This window comes from Petaurus breviceps, unplaced genomic scaffold (genome assembly GCF_028583685.1).
Source record: "Petaurus breviceps papuanus isolate PSGF00001 unplaced genomic scaffold, PetGlider_PUasm1.0 37, whole genome shotgun sequence".
Taxonomy (NCBI): domain Eukaryota; kingdom Metazoa; phylum Chordata; class Mammalia; order Diprotodontia; family Petauridae; genus Petaurus; species Petaurus breviceps.
The window spans coordinates 41,074,154-41,096,156 of NW_027186296.1; the positions used below are offsets into that span (position 1 = coordinate 41,074,154).

Genomic DNA, 22,003 nt, shown 5'->3' on the forward strand with positions numbered 1-22,003 from the left:
AGATGTTTAATTTGTATTGATGCATATTGTATTAATTTACTTCCCTCCCCCCAGGTCTGACCACTCTAATCTGGTTACAAGTCTATGGACAGATACTAATTTTCAGAACTAGCAGCCTGCATGTGACTGTAAAAGTAAAAATTGGCAATTTGTAGAAAAAACATACTAAAAATAACAATAATGACATTTATATAGTGTTTAAGGATCATAGAGAGCTTTACATATGCTGTCTCATGGAAGCCTCATAACCTCTCTGGGAGGCAAATACTTAAGTATTTCAGGTGGATAGTATTCATATTTTTAGAGATGAGGAAACTGGGGCTCCAAGAAATTAAATGACTTTCCCAGGGCCACACAGCTGGGAAGTATCACAGGCAGGATTTGAAGCTGGGTCTCCTCAACTCCTAATCCAGCACTGCACCATAGCTGGTCAAAACTCTGTTGTCTTTCATAATAGGGAGGTCATATGGTCATGCCAGTGATATATATGGTATGGAGATCTCTTTTTGAAACTGCCTTCAGACTTGCAAAAGTTCTGGTCATGAACTTGGATGGGAAAAAAAATTCCATTTTATTTTTACTAACCCCTAATTGAAATATAGCATTTCCTTTCATTGTTTAAAACCATTATTCTGGTACTACTGACTGACTGTAGAGGTCCATGAGACAAAAAAGGCTAAGAAGCCTTGATTTAGTCTAGTTTATGAGTAGACTTGCCACAGTCCTGCAGCTAATTAGCGAAAGAGGAGACTCTAGATCTCAGGTCTCCTCCCAGTCCAGTGTTCTTTTCATGAAACTATGTACCCTTCTCATTTAATTTTATGTTAGTGGCATGGCATTTTGAATATACACACAGAGTAAGTGGCCTTCTCAATTTGGTGGAAATAACCTTGCTTAATCAAAAATGAATTTTCAGACTGGCCCCTTTCCTTTTTCCTGCTTGGTTTATGATGTCATAGGAGACAAATGGCAAGAATTGGACATGGGAAAATAAGGTGCAAAGACAGGGACAATCCAGCCCAAATTTTTTTATATTAACTTTAAAAAAAATTATTGATGCCTTTTGTCTTTTTTATGTGAGTAATTTCTAGATATATATTTAGTTACCCACCTGGATTTTTCAATGCAATACATATTATCTTATAAGAAATAAGAGGGGTGGCTAGGTGGCACAGTGAATAGAGCACCGACCCTGGAGTCAGGAGGACCTGAGTTCAAATGGCCTCAGACACTTAACACAAAAACTATCTGTGTGACCTTGGGCAAGTCAACCCCAACTGCCCTCCAAAAAGCAAAAAGAAAAAAAAAGGAAAGCATTTAAGCAAAACCAAATGACATAGTGTGCTTGTCTGATAGACTACATGATCACATCCATAGCCCCTATCTCCCTAAGGAAAGTGGGGATGTACATTTCTTTTTTCTGAAAGCCACAGTACTTTTCCCTCAGCAGCTTCTAAAGCTAGATTTTTTCAGAGGAAATGAACTAATGCTGACAACCATGGGTAACTGAGACTCCACTATTCTTCATAATAATAATAATAATAATAATAATTGCTGATACTAATTTCCCATATATCAATAGTACTTATTTTTTTCCAAACTTGACCACATGCATCATTTCATTTGATCCTCACCACAACCCTAAGATCTAGTAGGGGCAGGTATTAATTTCATTTGATAGAACATAACCAATCTGTACTTTCTTATTTCATTTTTCAATTTATAAGAATTTATTTTCTCCCGCTCCACCAGCTGAAAAGAAAAACAAAACTATTATAACAAATCTCATGCCTTCTTCTGTGCAAGTCTAATCCATGTGTTCCCATAGATCCTCTATGAAGGGGCTGCCCAACATGCTTCGCCCAACTTTCCTCCAGAACCCTTGACTTCCCATAGATAACAGTGTTGGACACAGACTGTCTCACTGTTATCCTTTGTTCTCGCTACATGACTGACCTTCATCCTTACTCCCTGCCCCATACTTAAATTTTTGAAAAATGTTTATTTTTTTCTTTGTGTATCATAGTTTTTTTTCCTGCAGATTATGCTCCTTCTCCCACCCAATGACTCTTCTCTAGTAATAAAGAGGAAAAAATAACTATTTTAAAAATATGTATTTTATAAAAAAGCAAAAGCAGCCTAGAAACTGATCACACCCAGCAGTGGGGATAACATTCCATATGCATAGTCCCATGTCTCCAACAAAAGGAGGGAGATGCAATTCCTCATCTTTCATTTGGGGTCAAGATTAGTCATTATAATAGCATAGTACTCAGCTCATCTCCTTTTCAGTCATATCTCTCTTCTTTTTAACGACATCATACATATATTCTCATAGGTAATATGCTGCTCCCTACCGACAAGTTCCATGTATCTCTTCATTGCCCCCTTAAGAATTTTGATGACATATAAAAGAAGTGCCTTGGAGAGACTAGAACATTTATAGGCATCCTGTAAATGCTTCTAGTTGGCTAGCCATGTGTTGAAGTGGAGGCTCTCTAATTAGCTGTAAAGCCATTTAAAAAGATCTGTTAGTTTCAGCTATGACATCTTTACCTCAGTGCCCTTGAGTGACTTTGGCAAGCAGTGAAAGGAGTTGAGTCCACAACCATGTGAGTATATCCTTCCAGACTTCAAGTTTGTAGTCAAAACAGCATCAGTGCCCTGAGAAGCAAGGAGTAACCTTTGGAGATGACCTTTGGGATTCAAGCCCAGGAGTGACTGAGATGCAGGTTTATCTTGCAGTCATACTAACCAATTCTGGATATGAACTTAGTAGGATCAATGTTATGTAGAAACTGAACTAAATTTTATACCTGCTGCCTCAGAGACTGGTGCTATAGGTAGAATTATGTCCCCAGCATGTTGGTAAGAATGTTTATACATTTGTTCTTGTTATATCTTTGAAGTAAATATCACTTTGTAGAAGTCAATCAGTGTTAAATACCAAAATGTAACTGGGTGCTGGTTAGTGACCACAAAAAATGGAGAGAAGAGCCTGTGGGAATTTGAGCCACTATACAGAAAAGAGATACTTCAAGCCTCTGAGTCCCCTAGAATCCTGATGGGGAGGTACAGCAGCCTGGCCCTGAGAGAAGGGGGTCAGAGCACGCCTGTTACAAAGATACTAAGACAGACAGTCAAACATTTATTAAACATTTAATGCTAAGCACTTGGAATGCAAAGAAAGGCAAAAGTCTGTCCCTGTCCTTAAGAAGTATACATTATAAAGGCAGAGAAAACATGTAAATAACCAGGTACATGCTCTTATCGGTTATCTTTTCCATGAAGCATTCCTGTACTGGCAAAGGGATTTTCCTGAAGTATAGCTGCCATCTGCTAAAGACCCAGCAGCTTTCAACTTCTTGAACTTGTAAGATTTCCTGGAAGACCAAAATGTCCATCTTAGGCTCACCAGTCAGACACCTACACTCAGGAAAGAAACTCAAAGCAGAAGCAACAGCTAGGGCTCTGGAATCCATTCTCAAGCATCCCTAAGCTAGTGCACGGGGAGGTCTGCCTCATTTCAGCAGTTTGCCATATCTACCATCAGGAAGAGGTTTTAAAGAGTTCTGACATGCCAACAGGAAAAGAGAGAAGGACAGATGATGGAAAGAGGGTAGACCTATTAAAAATCTGAATCAGCTGCTGTTCCTTTTGAGTAGCCAATAAAGGGATTGCTTTATTATTGCAAATCACCAAACCCTTTTTGCAGTGAGCCACACATGTCCTGAGAAGTTGGCTAGGTAATTCTCCCAGAGGATGACCTCTCCAGGCCTATTCCCATGTATGGTCCATGAAGTACATAATTCCTGCTATGTTAGAACCCTTCTGAAGGCCCAGCTCAAATTTTTTTTTTTTTTTTTTTAGATTTTGCTTTTTGCAGTAGGGAAGGTAGGGCCGTTTGGGTTAAATGACTTGCCCAAGGTCACACAGCTAGTTTTTGTGTTAGGTGTATGAGGTCACATTTGAACTCAGGTCCTCCTGACTCCAGGGCTGGTGCTCTATTCACTGCACCACCTAGCTGCCCCACCCAGCTCAAATTTCATGTCTTCTGAAAAACCTTTTCCAAAGTCAAAGGTTTTATATCCTCAAACCTGAAATAGTCTATCTTGCTTAGGAACTCCTATATTACTTAGAATCTATATTACTCATTTGGCAACTATTCAAGGCCTATGTTTTAACAATTGTCATCTATTGAAATACTAAATGAAAAAAACTTTTTGAAACTCAATATTCTTTCATCAATATCATAACATTTATATAGTGCCTACTATGTGCCACATATAGTGCTAATGAGCTTTACAAATATTACCTCGTTTGGGCCTCACAACAACCCTCCCCGGGGAATAGGTGCTATTATTATCCTCATTTTACATTTGAGGAAACTGAGGCAGATAGAGATTAAGTTACTTGTCCAGGATCACACAGGATAGTAAATTTTGGGGGTCACATTTGAATGCAGGTCTTCCCGACTGCAAGCCCAGCTCTCTATCCCCTGTGCTACCTGGCTGCCTCAGTCAAATTCTTCTACTTTCAAGTATCATCCCCTATACCTGTAATGCCCTCCTTCTTCAGTTCTTCCTGTCAGAACCCTTTCCTTCCTCAGTGTTCTTTCCCTTCCCTTGTGTATACTAATCTGTGTACATTAGTGATCATCAAAAAGGTTGTATACCATAACTAGCTGGTTGGGCCTTGAATTGCATGGTATGTATACTGTGTTAAATATAAAGAATCATTCTCCCGTCATGTGCTGTGATTTCTTAAAGCTGGACACTCCAACTCTCAGATCTGATCATTTCTCTCTGGCTGTCCTCCATGCCTGGAATACTCTTCCCCCTGGGCTCTGATTATAGACCTTCCTGGCTTCCTTTAAGTCTGTTTTGGGAATGAGAATCTGAAGATCTTCCCTGCCCTTTGGCCCTTTGGTAGGCTTAGGTGATTCTGAGAACCTTCCCTGATTCGAAAATATACTCTGCCCCCTAATGGGCTGAATGTGGTCACCTGGAGCCTGTGGTGGGAGGCTTGTTCTTCAGGGATGCCCACACCCTGTTACTTTGTGATTGGGCAGTGGGTCATAAGGTTGTGATGGTCTCTGACCCAGGAGAAGGCTATATATAGTCATGTGAGGTTTTGCTGTGGGGCTCACTTTGGGAAGAGTTGTATGATTTGGTCAGATGAGACTCTGGGCAGCCATTGAGGGCCCCCCCCCCATTTGAAAACTCAGATGTTGGTGCTTCCCTCTCTGGTAACTAACTAGGTATGGATGTAATGGTCAGACAGTGGGAAACTCTGTCTGCTGATCTGTCTCTCTGTCTGCTTGTAACTTCTGTTTGTATTCTCTGATGTTTGATTGATTAAAGTAAGATTGTTAACCCATTTTGGGTTGCTTTCCTTTAAAAAAGCAGACCTAAGATACCTATGCTAGCAGCCACCCTGGGTATGCTAGGGTGCTTGCTGCTACAAAGTCTCAAATAAAATTCTCCCTTCTACAGGAAACCTTTCCCTCTTAAGGGGATTGTGTTTCTTTTGTTGGTTATTTCCTATTTACACACACACACACTTTGCTTTGTATATATCTATTTACATGTTGTCTCTCTCATTAGACTGTAAATTCCTTGAGTATAAGGACTGTCTTTTGCCTCTTTTTGTTGCCTCTCCACTTAGCACAGTGCCTGGCACACAGTAGGTGCTTAATACATGTTTACTGATTAATTGATACTATGCTATGAACAAGAGAAAGTTTGAGAACTACTGGTGGATATTTTGTATCTCCCAAGGAGAGAACAATCCTGTTTAATTTTTGCCTTTGTATCTTTAACACTTAGTATATCCTAGGTCACCTAGTGACCTATGCACAAGTAGGTATTTAATAAATGCTTTTTAAAATAAATCTTTTGAACTGAAGCTGTAAGACTGGGACTTCTGGACCTAGATCTGACTCCAGGTCCAGAACTTCTAAACCATATAAAAGACTGATGAAAACTGAACCCCAATGCACATTTCAAAGGAAAAGCTAGAAAAAAAATTGTTTTAAAGAGAACATATAATGCATATTAGCTATGTCCAGTTATTTTGAGTGATCAGCAAGGATTTAGTAAACACAATATGCAAAAACATTCACTGTAGCAAAATCTGGCACTCACTTATAAAAATCTGAAAGAGCTGTATATTCACATGTGATTAGCCTGAATACTAATTGCTTCTTTCTTCAGGTCAATTCAACATTCAGTTGTTGGGTTTCTTTTCCTTTTCCATGCCTCTTCTCCCTTGGGGGAAAAACAGATAACCTATTGATCAATGATATTGATAGCCCCATCATATTTTAATTTTTAGCCAGAGGTACCTTTTTTAAATGCTCAGGTCTCTATCATATTGGCCATTTTACATAAATGTCCCCAAAGTCAATAAATAACAGAAAATAAGATGACTCCTTCAGGAGGAATCAAAAGTTCATAGATAGGACCATAGACCTAGAGTACAGAGAGGAAATTTCAAAGATCATTTATTCCAATCCCTGTCATTTTGCAGAGAAGGAAACTGATGCCCAATGGGACAAAGTGATTTGCTTAAGACTACACAGATAGTAAGTTTTGGAGGTGGATCTGAACCCAGGAAGTATGATTCCAGAGCCGGTGCTCCTGTTCCACACATAAAAGAGAATATTATTAAAATGCAAGAAAGAAAATCTCTCTCTTTCTCCCTCCTCCTCTCTCCCCCTCTCCTCCTCCTTTCCCCTCTCTCCCTCTCTCCCCCTCCCTCCCTTTTTGTCTTGTTCTCTCTTTCAATCTCTCTTCCTCCCTTTTTTCTCTTACTCTCTTTCAATCTCTCTCTCTGTCTCTCCCCCTCTCCCCTCTCCCTCCCTCCCTCCTCCCTTCCTTTTTGTCTTGCTTTCTCTTTCAATCTTTCTTCCCCCCCATCTCTTACTCTCTTTCAATCTCTGTCTCTGTCTGTCTGGCTCTCTCTCTTCCTCTCTCTTTCAAAAAAAGCATTTTGTGGAAAAAAAGCAAATGGAGCAATAAAGCAAGACTGACTTTAACAAAAAGTCACCTCCTGAGGATGTTTGCATGAATAAAGCATCAGAGTCTGAATCTCATAACTGCTGTGTTCAATTCTCTATTATTCGCTTCCTTTCACTTCTAATGGAGTTTTGGTTAAATTTATGAAAATATATGAACTCCAAGCAGGGAGTAACTTATTCCAATCATATGCTTTTGCTTTCACACATCTAAGCAGTTGATTTTGCTACTGATGACCAAAGGTTTTTATTGACTCTTTTCTTATCCCTAAAGATGTAGCTAGAACAAAGGCAGATAGATATCATTTTTTCTAGGGAATTCCCACCAATCTACTCTAGATAATAGTTATCTAATCAGAGTACTAATCTCCTCATTCCTTCCTACTTGCTGTAATGGGAATGTAAATTTTTAAGATCTTCCTTTCCCCTAGGCTAAAGTGCACCTGGAGCCTAGGGTGGGAGGCTTGTTTTTCAGTAGATACTTCTTGATTGGCCAGTGAGTCAATAAGGTTGTTACATTCTCTGAGCAGGAGAAGGCTATATAAGCCCTGATGTGTAGCTTTGTTTTGGGGCTCACTTTGAGAAGTATTCTATGATTTGATATGGATTCTGGGAAGCCCTTGTCCAGAGCCCCCCAGCTTTGAAAAACCCAGATGTTGATTTGGTATGGATGTAATGGTTGGACAGTTTGGAAAGCTGTCTACTTGATCTGTTTCTGTCTTGATAATTCTGCCTGTATACTTTGAAGTTCAGGGTGCTGACCTTTTTCCCCTGAACGAGGTAAACTATATATGTTTGACTGATTAAAGTAAGCTTGTTAACCCATTTTGAGTTGGCTTTCCTTTAACAAAGCAGATCTAAGAACCTGTGTTGGCAGCAAACCCTGAGGATGCTTCGGGTGCTTGCCGCTACACTTGCTGATCTCTTTGTTTCAAGAATAGGGGCACAATGAAATACCTCAGACTGAATTGTTATCCATGTTCTCTCCTTGCTTAGTTCTACATCTCCTTTACTGATGTTAAATAGAGACTTGACATTCCTCAAGACTGGACAAATTACATGAGAACAATTACTACTCAAATTCAGATTAGATGAAAATAAAGTCAACAAATAAGAATTAGAGCAGGGAATTTCTGGTTCTTTTGTATTAGGGAATTTTTTTTAATCCTTTTTTTCCTGAGGTTTAAAGCTCACCAACACTTCAGATAGTGCAATAGTAATAATACATGTATTAAAACATATTGGGGCAGCCAGGTAGCACAGCGAGTAAGAGCACCGGCTCCAGTGTCGGGATGACCTGGGGATCAAATCCGGGCTCAGATACTTAGCACCACACCCAGAAATAGCTGGCTGTATAACCTTGAGCAAGTTACTTAACCCCGATTGCTTTAAAAAAAACATATAATATTTTACATATGTATAATAATATCTTGCATCTATATAGGCTTTAAGGTTTGTAAAACACTTAACAAACATCATCTTATTTTGTCCTCATAATGGCCCTGGCAGGTAGTTGCTATTATTATCCCCATTTTACAGATGAGGAAATAGAGGTACAAAGAGCTTAAAAGATTTGCCCAGGGTCACACAGCAGCAAATGTTCAAGGTGGAATTTGAATCCAGTTCTCCCTAAGACTGACTAAGTCTAGGTCAATGGTGTGGTGAAGGCAACTCTAACTGACTGGTGAGAGCCCTTTGTTAAATTATCAAGGTGAATGTTTACATTTGGAAAAAACAGCAAATTCTGTAACTCTGGGCTAGATTTATTGTTTTATTAATTATTTGGACTTAAGAAAGTGAAGGAATAAATGTCAATACTGCAGATTAAGTTTAAAAGTGTGTCCTATCCCTGTGGTTTTATTTTTCTCTTCAGAGAGTTGGTTTTTAACCATTTACTAATCTTTCCTACAGATCTCATAATCTATCCAGTGCACCTCTTAACTAACGTGTACAATAATATAGAGCATTATATATATTGTATGTCACTGGGCTTCACAATAACCCCTTGAATTAGCTGCTGCAGTTATTATTGTCCTCATTTATAGATAAGGCAACAGACTACAAACTGTTTAGTGATTTGTTTATGAATGTGGGTTTAGAAATGAGCTTCAAATCCAGATTTTTCCTGAAACTAAATCCAGTACATTTCCCCTTACTCCATGCTGGCATTCACAGGGTGGTTTGTTTTTTTTTTTGTTATTGTTGTTTTGCTTTTTGGAGGGGGAAGGTAGGGCAGTTGGAGTCGTGACTTGCCCAAGGTCACACGGCTAGTAAGTGTTAAGTGTCTGAGGTCACATTCGAACTAAGGTCCTCCTGACTCCAAGGGCCGGTGCTCTATTCACTGCACCACCTAGCCGCCCCTATTCACATTTTTATAGCCCTTTAAGACTGGATGCTTCTTCACTCTAGCATCTTCAGGTAAAGAAAGATTCTACATCAATGAATTTTCTAGAGGCAAAGTTTTTGTCTTCAAGTGCCAACATCTTTTTAAAAATTTATTCATTGTGTCAACAAAGGTTTCTCAAGTATAGGACATACTTCTTTGCTTTCTTAAATAGACTACATTGAATATAATTTAACCTTCATGATTCAGGGCCATCATTATGGAAACCCATCATGTACTGTGATGTTCTTAGGAGTCATTGCCTTATGTATGGCTGTTTGCTCCTACACTGTAGTCCCAGAAGGCATTCTGAGTTCTTGCACCCTTTTTAAAATGGAGAGTCAGTCTTTTGTGGACACACTGCCAACCATTCCTTATCTTCAATGACTTTCTAATTTACTGCTTCAGTGTGATTCTATAAATTTTTATAGAGCATCTACCTTGTATGAGACACTTTGATAAAGCTTCTGCTTATCTGCTGGGGGCTTATTAGACTTGTGTTTAAAATAAGAATAAATAAGTTCTGAATAAGCTTACTACTGTCTATAAGTAGACTCAATTATATCTATTTTGGCTACTTAAGGCACCTCTTAAAATTCTTTTCTTACCTCTTAGTTTTCCTTTGTGTTTTGAATGGCTGAACTTTGTTAGGTTGGTGATCCTGAGGCTCAAAGCCTGTGATTTTTAACACCGCCATTCTTAGCTCCACCTATCCCTAGTCGCTATCATCCTACCATCTGGGACTATATCCTAGAAGGTTCCATAAAAATGGAAATGGATACAGACCAAAGGCAACCACTTGTTATGCAAATCTTCCCATAGGGAAAGTTAGTATAGAGGTGCTAGGAATTATGGGGAGGAGGCAAACCTATTTCCTCTTTCCTCTTCATAACTCCCATCACCTCCTTAGGTTTGCAATACCGTTAATGGTCTTACTATTTCCTAGGGCCCAGCCTTTGTCCCTCACTAGGTTGCAATCCAGCAAAGCTTTTCCAGAGCATGGGGATGGACGTCTCTATACTTCGGGGCAGAGAGAAGGAGTACTCCAACCCCTGGGATGTTCATATCTGGTGCAAAGCCCATGAGGCCTTGGGCTCTGAGTGTTAATAAAGGTATCAGGTATAGTCTGCCAGTTTCCCAGCCTTCTCCGTTAGTCTATTCCATCTAGTCTCCCTGATCAGTCATTCAATGAGTATTTATTAAACATCTCCTTACTGTGTCAGGCATTGTGCTAAGCCCTCAGGATATAAAGAGAGGCACAGCAATCTTTGGAAATATTTGGAAAATATTTTCATTTCAAGAAAGAAGGTCCTATCTTAAAGTGAAAAAGCATGTTTGCATTTGACTAACTCTGTGTTACCAGATATTAAAGGCAACGTGTTGGCGTTTTATAGATCTTTGTGAGCATTATTATCCAATACTAAGGCTATCTAATTTTTTAAGTAGACAAGGGAAAAAGATACATACAGAAGATATTTCACATATGAGAAAATGAAAGTGCTTCAGGCAGATAAAGATGTAGCCCGGCACTATCCAATGCACAAAGGAAAGTGAAACTATTATCAGATTCAGGTTTAAATTGATCCCCTACCTTCTCAAGATGATAGTTGGGTAATCATAATGAGCTTTATTTACTATATATTTTCAAGCAGCTACATAGGCTTTTTTTTGGAGGGGGAAAGGTAGGGAAATTGGGGTTAAGTGACTTGCCCAAGGTCACATGGCTAGTTTTTGTGTTAAGTGTCTGAGGCTGGATTTGAAGTCGGCCGGTACTCTATTCACTGCACCACCTACCCACCCCAACATAGACTTTAAAAAAAAAAATAATCAAACATAATAATAATGACTTAGATGTGCACAGCAGTACTGGGTTTTCACATACTGCATCACATTTGATCCTTACAAGAAGTGTGTGAGGTAAGCAGGACAGGTAAAATTATCCCCATTTTCCACACAAGTAAATTGAGGCTCAAGTTTAATGACTTGGCTAGAGGTGGTATAAGAGGCACTAGAACCTTTAGGCCAAGATAATGAGGGACAAGCACAGGCATCATTAGAGCATACCAAGCACTGAGCATACCTAGAATGCTTTCTTCCCCTCTTTCTCTCTGCAGTCAAGTTCCACCCCACTCCCCATGCTCTGAAGAATGGCACTTTCCTTACTTTTTCTCCTTCTTTTTCTTCAAGAAGACCACGGTCAGTGTCACAAGCAAAACAATTATTGACACACATCCCACGATGATTCCCACAATAAGTCCTGTGGGAGGAAAGAAAGAGCAATCAGTAGACTGGGGTATAATTTGACTGCTCTTTGGTCTTTCAAGCAGTTGGGTCAGAATAGCTGGTTCTGGCTGTTCCGGAGGGAGCAGCTCTATTGATACTGCTGTTTGCCATTTCTCAGACTGCAATTAAGCAAACCTGCCAGATTCAGAAGCATTGTGGGAGTGTTTGGTCTAAATTAGCAAGAAATGATAGAATGTTTCTTTAAAAAAAATGAAATTGTAGTATTTTCAAAGCACATATTGCAATGACGCAAATTAGGTTAATGAAGCATTATTTTGCAAAGGTTGTCTTGCAACCCATGTTAATGAATAACCTATTATGGCCCCACTTCTCTGAATTTCATTTCCTTCTCTACAATATGAGGGGAGGAGGTGAAATTAAATAATATCTAAGGTTCCTCCCAGTTCCAATGTCCAAGATGTTTTTGTAATTTACATGCTGATAACTTTATTTCATTGGCTACCTGAAGCAACTGAAGTGGATTTGATCTATAAGGTTCTTTTCAACTCTGGATGCCATAATTTCTAGACCAGAGAGGCACCTTAGAAATCATCAATACAACTACCTGGGTATCAAAAGACAGAGACAGTTATTACATAGAATGGTAAGGTCACTGAATTCTGAACCACAGAAGCTCAGATCTGAAAGGGACATCATCTTGTCTAACGCATATCTAGACAAGGATCTCTAAAATGCCAGGGCAGACAAGTGTTCATTCAGTTTTTGCTTGAAAACCTCTGGTAAATGGAACCCCCCAACCTCTCCTGGCAGCCCATTCCTCTTTGGATTCTCATTTAAGGCATTTTCTTTCTATCAAGCCCAAATTTACCTCTTTGTACCTTCCACCCACTGCTCTAACTTTGGCCAAACATAGTAGGTCAAACAGCACTTTCCAATACCTGAACACATGCCTCTCCCTAAGAGTTCTTTTTTTCCCCCTAGGCTAACAATTCCTAGTTCCTTCAGCCAACACTCATTTGATCCAAACTTGTGACCCTGTGTTATGCGCATTGCCCTTGTTTAGGATGTTCTCCAGTTTATCAATGTTCTTCCTAAAGAACTGAGCTCAAGTCCCCAGGTGTGGTCTGACCAGAGAAGAGTACAACCAGATTATCACCCCGACAATACGCCTCTTTCATGCAGCCCAGGCTCTCATTAGCTTTTTCAGCTCATCAGATCAATTGTGTAATTATGAAGACCTATTTATTTTATGGTTGACACAGAGCAAAACATGTACTTGAAGACCTTGGGCAGTGAACCATTTCTAATTCGACAGGTTACTCACGGATTCCTCTGATACTAAACTAGAACAAAAATCCTTCACCAAAATAATATTTAAATTATTTTACAAAACTAGGCAGTTTATGTAGTCTGTTTTTCTTCAGTGAAAATATAAAATAATTGTTTACAAATGATTGGTTCCTCTACCTTTTGAAGGATCTGTGAACATACTATATCACACAGCGGACCATAAGATCTTGAGATGTTCCCCCTCCTCCTTTTCTAGCTCAAAGCTTTCTTCTTCATCAGTTATTCCTGGGGTAATACTAATTTTCCCTTCCTTCAATTCAATTTCCCGCCTTCTTATTATTGCACAAATCTCTAGAATCTCCTTCTTCATAAGCCCTTTTCCTGTACAGCCTCATCAGAGGGCAATTGTTTTCTAGATGAAGGGTGAGTTAGTGGTAGAGGGAGAACTTGAACCCAGGTCTTCTGGTTCTAAGTTCATCACCATATTGTGAGGCGACATTCAAAGTTAATTCTTCTTTGCCTCCATTTCCTCAGTCCTCATTTCTCAACCTTTAGAAACCTGACTTCTTAGCCCACTACTCCGTTTAAACTATTTTATCTTTTAAATAGACTGCACTCCTCTCCCCCAGGTTTCATTGACCCAGACTAAAACTTTTTTTCCTCAATAAGAATGGGAATAAGTAATAATAATATGACATTTCACCTTCCTTTGTCTTTCTCTTGCCTTTTGGTCATCTTTTGTTTTCTGGGAAATAGCCACTGATGGGGGAAAGGAAGGAAATTAAAAAGCTATACTTCCTTACCAGTGTTAATTTCTTCATCTTCATCCCAGAACAGGCTGTTGTTAGCTGAAAGCCCAGACAAGTGCACATTAGTTTGGGTTTTACAAAAGTGTCTCAAATTTTTGTTTGCTTAGTCCTTTGGGGAGACAGCAAAGCTTTATATGAGAACAGTCTAAAAATACTTACCCTTGATTCTAGAAAGGTAGAGTCTAAGAAAGGTTAGGGTTGAAACATCTAGGCAGTGGGGTACAGGGGAAAGGCTGCTGAATCTGTAGTCCAAAGAACATAATTTCAAAGCTCAGCTCTGTTACCTATTACCTTGTGTGACTGTGGAAAAGTCATTTAATCTCTTGGAGACCTCAGTTTTGTCATCTGTAGAATAAAGGAGTTGAACTAGATCTTTTATGCTTAACTCAGATAGAAGTGGGGGCCACTAATCTGTATATAAGGATCCCTCTGGGCTGCATTTGAACTTAGTTTGAAAATATAATATTATCTATATTTTGCTGTATTTTTATTTATTTTGTTAACTACTTCTCAATTACATTTTAATCTGGCTCAGGCACTATTCAGGAGTGTTGTATGTGTTTGACATCTCTAGACTTCATAACCTCCTAGGGTCCTTTGAATGGTGAGGCTAAAGTGAACCCAGGCTTGTTCAGTGTTCACTAGAGAAACCTGTTGAAACTTGTAAGTTCCATAAAAGGAAGTAATTCACACTTCCACCACTCACCCCCAGAAGAAACTAGAGTGGGTAGAGGTGAGAAATGTCAAAAAAAAAAATTCAACAGACATAATGCATTTACTATGCGGAAGATACTTTGCTAGACCTAGGGATACAAAGACAACAACACAGTCTCTGGATTCCAGAAGGGTTTGGATCCATTTATCAATCTGAGTCATAAATGGTTCCTAAAAGAAGTTGGGGGTATAGTGACTTTTGTAATTGAGTTCAAGGAGGGCTGTTGTGACCTCCTACAGTGTGAACTTTCAGGCCTCTGTTGACAACAGGATCCTGGACTGGAAGGGGGGGTTTAATTGGTCTTCCTACACAAAACTCTTTCCACCAAAATCCTCATTGGCATTTAAAGCCCTTCAAACCTGGCTCTGTCTATCTTTTCAGTCTTCTTACACTTGATTCCTCTCACATTCCTTATCATCCTGCTATATTGGCCTACTTACTTTTGGTCCTATGTGACACTCCATCTCCTTAGATCTTTTGCACTGGCTGTCTCTCAAGCCTAGAATGCCCTTCCTCCACCCTTCCCTGTTCCTGCCTCCCTGGTTTCCTTTCTATCTTCTGCAAAAGGACTTTCCTGCTCTCCACCCCACATTCTCCCTACACCCATTGCTACTGCCTTCTTTCTGAAATTAACTTCCATTTACACTCTACATATTTTAAATGGACATCACCCTATGATAATAATTAGCTTGTTTTAAGCCTACAGAGAACATAATGGCCCCTAAGGTTCACAGGATTGTCTCCTCTGCAGCTTTAGTGAGTTTTAGGTGAAAAGTCGTAAGTTCAACCACAATCCCTCTGAGTTAGTTAGGAAAATTCCTAACTTCCAACTTTTAGGCAGAAGATAGGCCCTTTGCCTAAATTAACATTTATTTCTATCTCTAGTTAACTCCAGACCTCTTTATGGTTTAACTAAAAACTTTATAGTTGAACTAATATCTTTTGTTTTTATATCTTTGGATAAATTATATTAGAGTATTTATGTTTACATATTCACACATATTTGTTTATAGACATCAGGAGGGGATGTTGAGAAAAGAGCAGAGCTTTTTTTTTTCAATATTTCCCTCAGTCTTTGAGTTGGTTGGTACACTGTTAGAATCATCCCAAGTCTTCTGCTTCCAAATACTTATTAAACTAATGAATCCTCCTTGGTATCGCCTTTCTCTGCAAAACTCAATCCTACTTTCACTTTCTTTTTTTGATTGCCACAGGGCTATTGGTTCTTGGCTCAGTTCTGTATGGTCCTATTCCTTCCTTTCCTCTTCTAGTTCTTAGAATCTCTATCTGGTTCTGAGACACCATCTTCCTTTTGTACAAATACCTTAGGGTACAATGAACATAAATACAGAGATGCATGGGAAGCCTCTGTTAACTGATGCAAAGGGAAGTAAGCAGAAGCAGAAAAAGAGTATACACAATAGCTTAAAACAATGTAAATGGAAAGGACAATTATAACAGTCAATCAGCAGGTATTTATTAGTTTCTAAAGTTATCTTTTCCACATTGTGACTTTCCCCATTTCCCCATTGCAGTTTTGATATGTCAGAATTCGAGCAAAAGAAATTACATCAGAATTTTTTGGGAGTTTTGTGGAAGTCACACATGACATGTGAAGGCCAGCAGATGACACAAAACCTATAACCAAATATTTAACCCAAATTTTACAATAAGGTATTGTGATACTTTAAACACCCCATAAAAGAAAGAGAAAAGAAATTAGACTTCTTCTCTGGTATTAAGGGAGGGCCAAACAATTTTATGAGGATTTTCCAGATCACAGGGGCATAGGGGCATACCCCTAATCCTTGAGATGTGGAAAGGATAACTGTATTATGTGTCAGATACTGGAGATACAAATATAATGCAGGAAACAATCCCTGCTCCCAAGGAACAAAGAAATAAAAAATACAAACCGAATACTTGGAAGTTATAATGAAGGGAGGGAAGAAAAGGACAAAGGATAAGTGCCCACTATGTGCCAGGCTCTGTGCTAAGCACTCATCAAATATTACCAAATATTATCTCATTTGGTCAAGCTTGGTTCCAAAGAAGGAATAGGAGAAAACACTCCCTTTTCCCCACCTCTTTTGCAGAAGTGAGGAGACTATGGTTACAGAACTGTTTTCTTTCTCTTTTGTGTTATTATAGGAGATGGGCACTCTGAGAAGGGAGAATGAGGGACACATTGGGAAATGCAGACGATATAAAAGCAAAAGATATCAACAAAATTGATTTTAAAAAAGTTATAGAAGTAGGATTGTACAAAGTATGTTCAGGGGAACAAAGAGTTATAAGGTTGTTTTTTTAAAAATTTTCATCTATCTTATACAATTAACTGGGCTGTTTAATTTATTCTAATTACAAGATTTTCACATTCTCACATGGGCATTGGGCCAAAAATTACCCAGAATGGCTGTTAATCCTTTTGCACATGAATATGTAAATTTTGTATCCTCATTGGCAATTATTCAAGAGGCATCCATTTGTGTCTGTTATGTGTATATGTGCATATATGTGTGTGTATATAGACATATATGTGTATATACACACACATACACATTTTACATCTGATATATATTTATTTGCATTTCTAGATTTATCACACACAACAGCTCAGGCACATTTGTGAATAACACCATAGGTTTCTTATCTGCAGTGGTTTCCAGTAAAAGGGATACATTTTATAGGCCCATAAAACACTGTTGTAACGCTCTGCCCTTTACTTCCGGATTCCCTTTGTTCTGACTTTGGTTTAGCTAAAGCCTACAGGCAAGAAAAAGAGACAGTGAGTAATAGAGAAGAAAAATCAGATGGGCTTATTTAATATTGAAAATTTTGCTGAATTTTTAAGAAAAGTATATTTTTGAGCATACCTAAAATATGTATTTGATTTGGAAAGAGATATTATTTTAGAAAAATCTAATGATGTTTTAAGACCAAGAAGAAATAAAAGGTTTCTTGAATTAAATATGGTAGAAGTTTCACTGGGGAGATAGCATGGCATGGATGAAAGTGTGCTGAATCTGGGATAAAGAGGCCACGGTCACTTGCTGGCCCAGTGATCATGGGCATGTCACTTCATGATGATGACTAGCATGTATATAGTGTTTTAAAGTTTACAAAACATTTGATAAATGTTCTCTCATTTGCTTTGTACATGGTGAAATAAGCACTAATATTATGCTCATTTTACAGATGAAGAAACTGAGGGATATAAAATGACTTGCCTATGATCACACAGTCAGTAAAAAAACTTAGGCAAAATTTAAACTCAGAACTTAAAAAGTCCAACACTCTAGTTGCACTATCTACTGTCTTAAAGAATAATTTTCCTTATCTGTTAAGTGGAGATTACTCATACTACCTACCTCACAGTGTTATTTGAAAACCTTAAAACTTACTACATTTATGACAGAGTTTGTAATCATATGACTTTAGATAGGCATTGTATCACATCCTGTGCCTTTAAATGTAACTATATATGGTAAAAGTTTTCCCCAACATAACTAGTTAGTTTACCAGGTGGGTTGAGGTCCCATTATTCACACCAGCAGGCAATCTGTTGGTTTCTTCTTTCAACTGATTTAAAGAGGTCCCACTTTAGATAAAAAAGTACAACTTCAATAAGTAAAGAGGTTTTACTTGTGAGTTTTCACAAGTGGCTTATTATTTAAAAACATGTGCCCTATATGTACTTTAATAAATAATACTAGTAGCTAACATTTATTTAGGCCTCATTTTCTGAGGTGCAGATTCCCAAAATGCATAACTTTGGGAAAAAGTATAGAAGGGGGGTGGGGGGGTGGGGGGGTGTGTGTGTAGGGAGAGGGAGAGTGAGGGAGGGGGAGAGGGAGAGAGAGAGAGATTGTTTTGTGGAACTTCTAGGAAGGAGAAGGAAGATGGAAGAGAGGGGCACAAAGTTGGAGAAGAACAGATTTGTTTTCCATTTTGAAGGAGAGAAATATGAGGTAACCTGTTTCCTTCTCAGAACTTGTACTCAAAAAAACCATGAGAGACACTGGCAGCTACAGGAAGTAGCCCCCTATACTACAGCCTTAACCTGGCTCAGGTGAGTGAGGTGCCACTCAGAGAGCTTCTTCCTGAGCACAGGAGCAGGCACTGATGAACTCCCACTGTCTGGCATTTGAGCAGGAAACCCCTCCCTTCTCCTGGCAGTCAGAAGGTCACTGGCTACTTTGATTGCCCTGTTTGTAACCATCTATTCTTCCTCCCTCTTGAGTGTTTTGTTTACTTTCTTCTTCTGTTTTGGTTCTCCCTGATAGATTAAAAGAAAAAAAAATAGTTGGTTAACTATCTTGGGTAAATGATCATTTGAGGAGTGCTGGAGATGGGATGGGGAGGCAAAATTGGTCTGGAATAAATGTAATAGACTCACCCAGTGCTCTGTTAGGAAAATAGCCACTGGAGCTGAAGAAGTTGGGCTAAAAGATGATGTGGGAAAGGGAACTCATCCCCAGGGCCAGAGCCCATTGGGTTTTAAGCTGACACAAAGTAGAAGCAGGAGAAATACAACCAAAGAGAAACACAACTGAAACAATGACCATCATAATAATCTAATCATACACCCTCTGCAGAACATGTGACTGATAGCTATCAGATGTAGTGAATGGCAGCAAATTACCCAACAGAAAGTAAACTCCTTTATTCCATTGTGAGCTCCACTTCTGACTCTCAGAGTTCTCTCTCTACCATTCCTCACCAGCCTTTCCACCCTAGGAGATCTCTCTGTCCCCTGTGTCTCCTTCTTCTGGTCAGTTCCTCCTGGCACCTCCATTTTAAGGAAGGATCGGGGCCAGCCATGATCATTCCTTCATTTCTCTTCAGGCTCAGCTCTTCAGAAGTCCTAGACTTCTTTCTTCACCATGCCCCTCCCAGCCCCTCCTGTTCCATTCTTTTTAGGTTCCTTCTTCCCCTATTAGGATGTAAGCTCCTTAAGAGAAGGGACTGTCTTTCTTTTTGCTCCTATTTATATCTTAGTGGTTAGCTCAGGCCTAGCACATTTTAAATTCTGAATTCAAAGAATTGTCCTGAGCAAGTCACTTTAACCATTATGTGCTTCAGGCAAATTCCTAAGATTTGTCTGCCTCTTCACAGAAGGGTTGTTGACTTGCATTGGAGAGGGAATTCCAATATCTTACATTTACTCCTCTTGTGAATTCATAAATCTTTACAAAATTCATTATATCCCAGTGTCTTGAACACAGGCGGCTCTTAAGTAAAACATGTTTAATTGAATCAAATTGAAATGGAGGAGTCCTTTGGTGTCCAGGTCTTGGAATGAAGCCTGTAGTTTTCTAATTTAGAATCCTCATAAAACAGATTTAGAAGGCATATGGAGGCATAAGCAGACAAGGGCCAGATCCCAAATTCCATTGTTGTTGTTCAGTCATTCAAGAGATGCAATCTGGCTCTTCCAGACCCCATGGACCATAGTACGTACGGTAGGTTCTTCTATCCTCTACTATCTCCCAAAGTTTGTTCAAGCTCATGTTGATTGTTTCCATGACACTATCTATCCATCTCATCCTCTGCTGTCCTCTTTTCCTTTTGCCTTCAATCTTTCCTAGTATCAGGGTCTTTTCTAATGAGTCTCATCTTCTCATGTGGCCAAAGAATTTAAGCTTCATCTTCAGTATTTGACCTTCCAGTGAAGTCAGAATTTTCTTCAAGTATTGACTGGTTGGATTTCCTTCCTGTCCAAGGAATTATCAAAAATCTCCAGTATCACAATTCAAAAACATTGATTCTACATTGCTCAGCTTTCCTCATAGTCAATCTTTCACAGCCATACATTGCTACTAGAAAAACCATAGCTTTTCACTACAGCTTTTGACATATAGTTTGTCAACAAGGTGATGTCTCTGCTTTTTAGCATGCTGTTCAGATTTGTCATAATGTTCCTTCCAAAGAGCAAGTGTCTTACTTTCATAGCTGCAGTCTCCATCTGCGGTGATCTTTGAGCCCAAGAATATAGAATCTGACACTGCTTCCATTCCTTCTTCCTCTGTTTGCCAGGAAGTGATGGGACCAGTTGCCAAGATCTTTTCAAGCCTCATAGAAGAAGTGGAGGGTCAGGAGAAGCACAGTGTTACTAAGCAACATTCAGTTAGGGAAGATTCCATTTACCTGGGATTCCTTCATGCTTCAAGTGCCTGGCATACTACCATGAATCTGAGTGAGTGGGCACAGTAAATGTCAGCTGGGGAAGATGATGCATTTGGGTAATCAAGCTACATGTGGCCATTCCAGCTGTAGTCTTTAAAATACCGTTGGGGCAGCACATTATGTTACTTATTCCCTAGTAACAACCGTATTAAGCTGAAAATATGTTTTAGAATAAAATTAACTTCTTGTGTTTTATTTAAATCAAATTTGTGGTTGTAGTTAGGATTTTTTTGTTAGCTTTTTGATGTTGGGGTGGGGTGATGCAGATGTGACATGCTTTCATATTCCATCTATCTTCAGCCTGTGAGGCTAAACTGATTACTCTCATTTAAAAATTAATAACTTAATTTAAAATGTATTATTAAATACCAATACAACCAACTAAACTGACTTGTAAGTATTTAAATTTAGGTTAATTAATTTCAACACATAAAATATCACCCTGATCATCTTCTTGTCAGCTGCATTGCCAACCTAGGGGCTTTTTGTCTTGATTGGAAAGTAAATTTACATAGCTCATTAAATCTACCTGACCCAGCCCAGATCACAGTAGACTTTCTCACCCTAGAATATCATTCCACTTGTGTAGCCCTTTCCACACTATTGGACAATCCCTTCTACAACTTCCACTTTAAGGAAGCCATATATGGTCATTCCTTCATGCCCCTCAGGGCTCTGCTCCTGACTCTCTAGACTCCTTTTTCCACTATATCCTTGAGCAGGTGTCTCTTTATATCCTCTTCCCCAAGGGCCCCTTCCTCCTCCCAGGTGGTGCAGTAAATAAAGTGCCCAGCCTGGAGTTAGGAACAGCTGGATACAAATTTACCTCAGACCATAGCCGTATGACCCTGAGCAAGTCATCTAACCCCTGCTTTCCTCAATATCCTCATCTGTAAAATAGGGAAAATAAGAATACCTGTCTCTCAGGGTTGCTGTGAGGACCAAATGAAATCATAATTATAAATCACTTAGTTTCTGGATGCATTATATAGATGTTAACCACTCTTCTTATCTGTAGCTTCCTTCTATGTGTTATCTTCTCTCAGAATGTAAGCTTCTTGAGGGCAAGTGTAGCAGCAAGCACCCCAAGTGTCCCCAGGGTTTGCTGCCACCACAGGTTCTTAGATCTGCTTTGATAAAGGAAAGCAACTCAAAATGGGTTAACAAGCTTACTTTAATCAGTCAAATATGTATAGTTTACCTAGTTTAGGGGAAAAAGGTCAGCACCCCGAACTTCAGAATATACAGGCAGAATTATCAAGACAGAGAAACTGATCAAGTAGACAGTTTCCAAACTGTCCAACCATTATATCCATACCAAATCAACATCTGGGTTTTTTCAAAGGGGGGGGGGG

General features: G+C 39.1%; 2 protein-coding genes across 3 annotated transcripts in view; one reads left to right on the forward strand and one right to left on the reverse strand.

Annotated features, from left to right (window-relative positions):
- Window positions 1–22,003, forward strand: part of CA12 (carbonic anhydrase 12) — a 241,089-nt gene that overhangs the window by 24,438 nt on the left and 194,648 nt on the right. The window lies entirely within an intron of this gene.
- Window positions 5,416–22,003, reverse strand: part of LOC138169158 (inter-alpha-trypsin inhibitor-like) — a 136,282-nt gene continuing 119,694 nt past the window's right edge. For both annotated transcript variants that reach the window (XM_069098360.1, XM_069098359.1), the window contains 3 exons: window positions 13,739–13,783; window positions 11,565–11,658; window positions 5,416–6,269 (listed from right to left, as the gene is read on the reverse strand). In XM_069098360.1, the coding sequence (XP_068954461.1) occupies window positions 6,212–6,269; window positions 11,565–11,658; window positions 13,739–13,783 (197 nt within the window). In that variant the 3' untranslated portion in view covers window positions 5,416–6,211. The remainder of the gene's footprint in view (window positions 6,270–11,564; window positions 11,659–13,738; window positions 13,784–22,003) is intronic.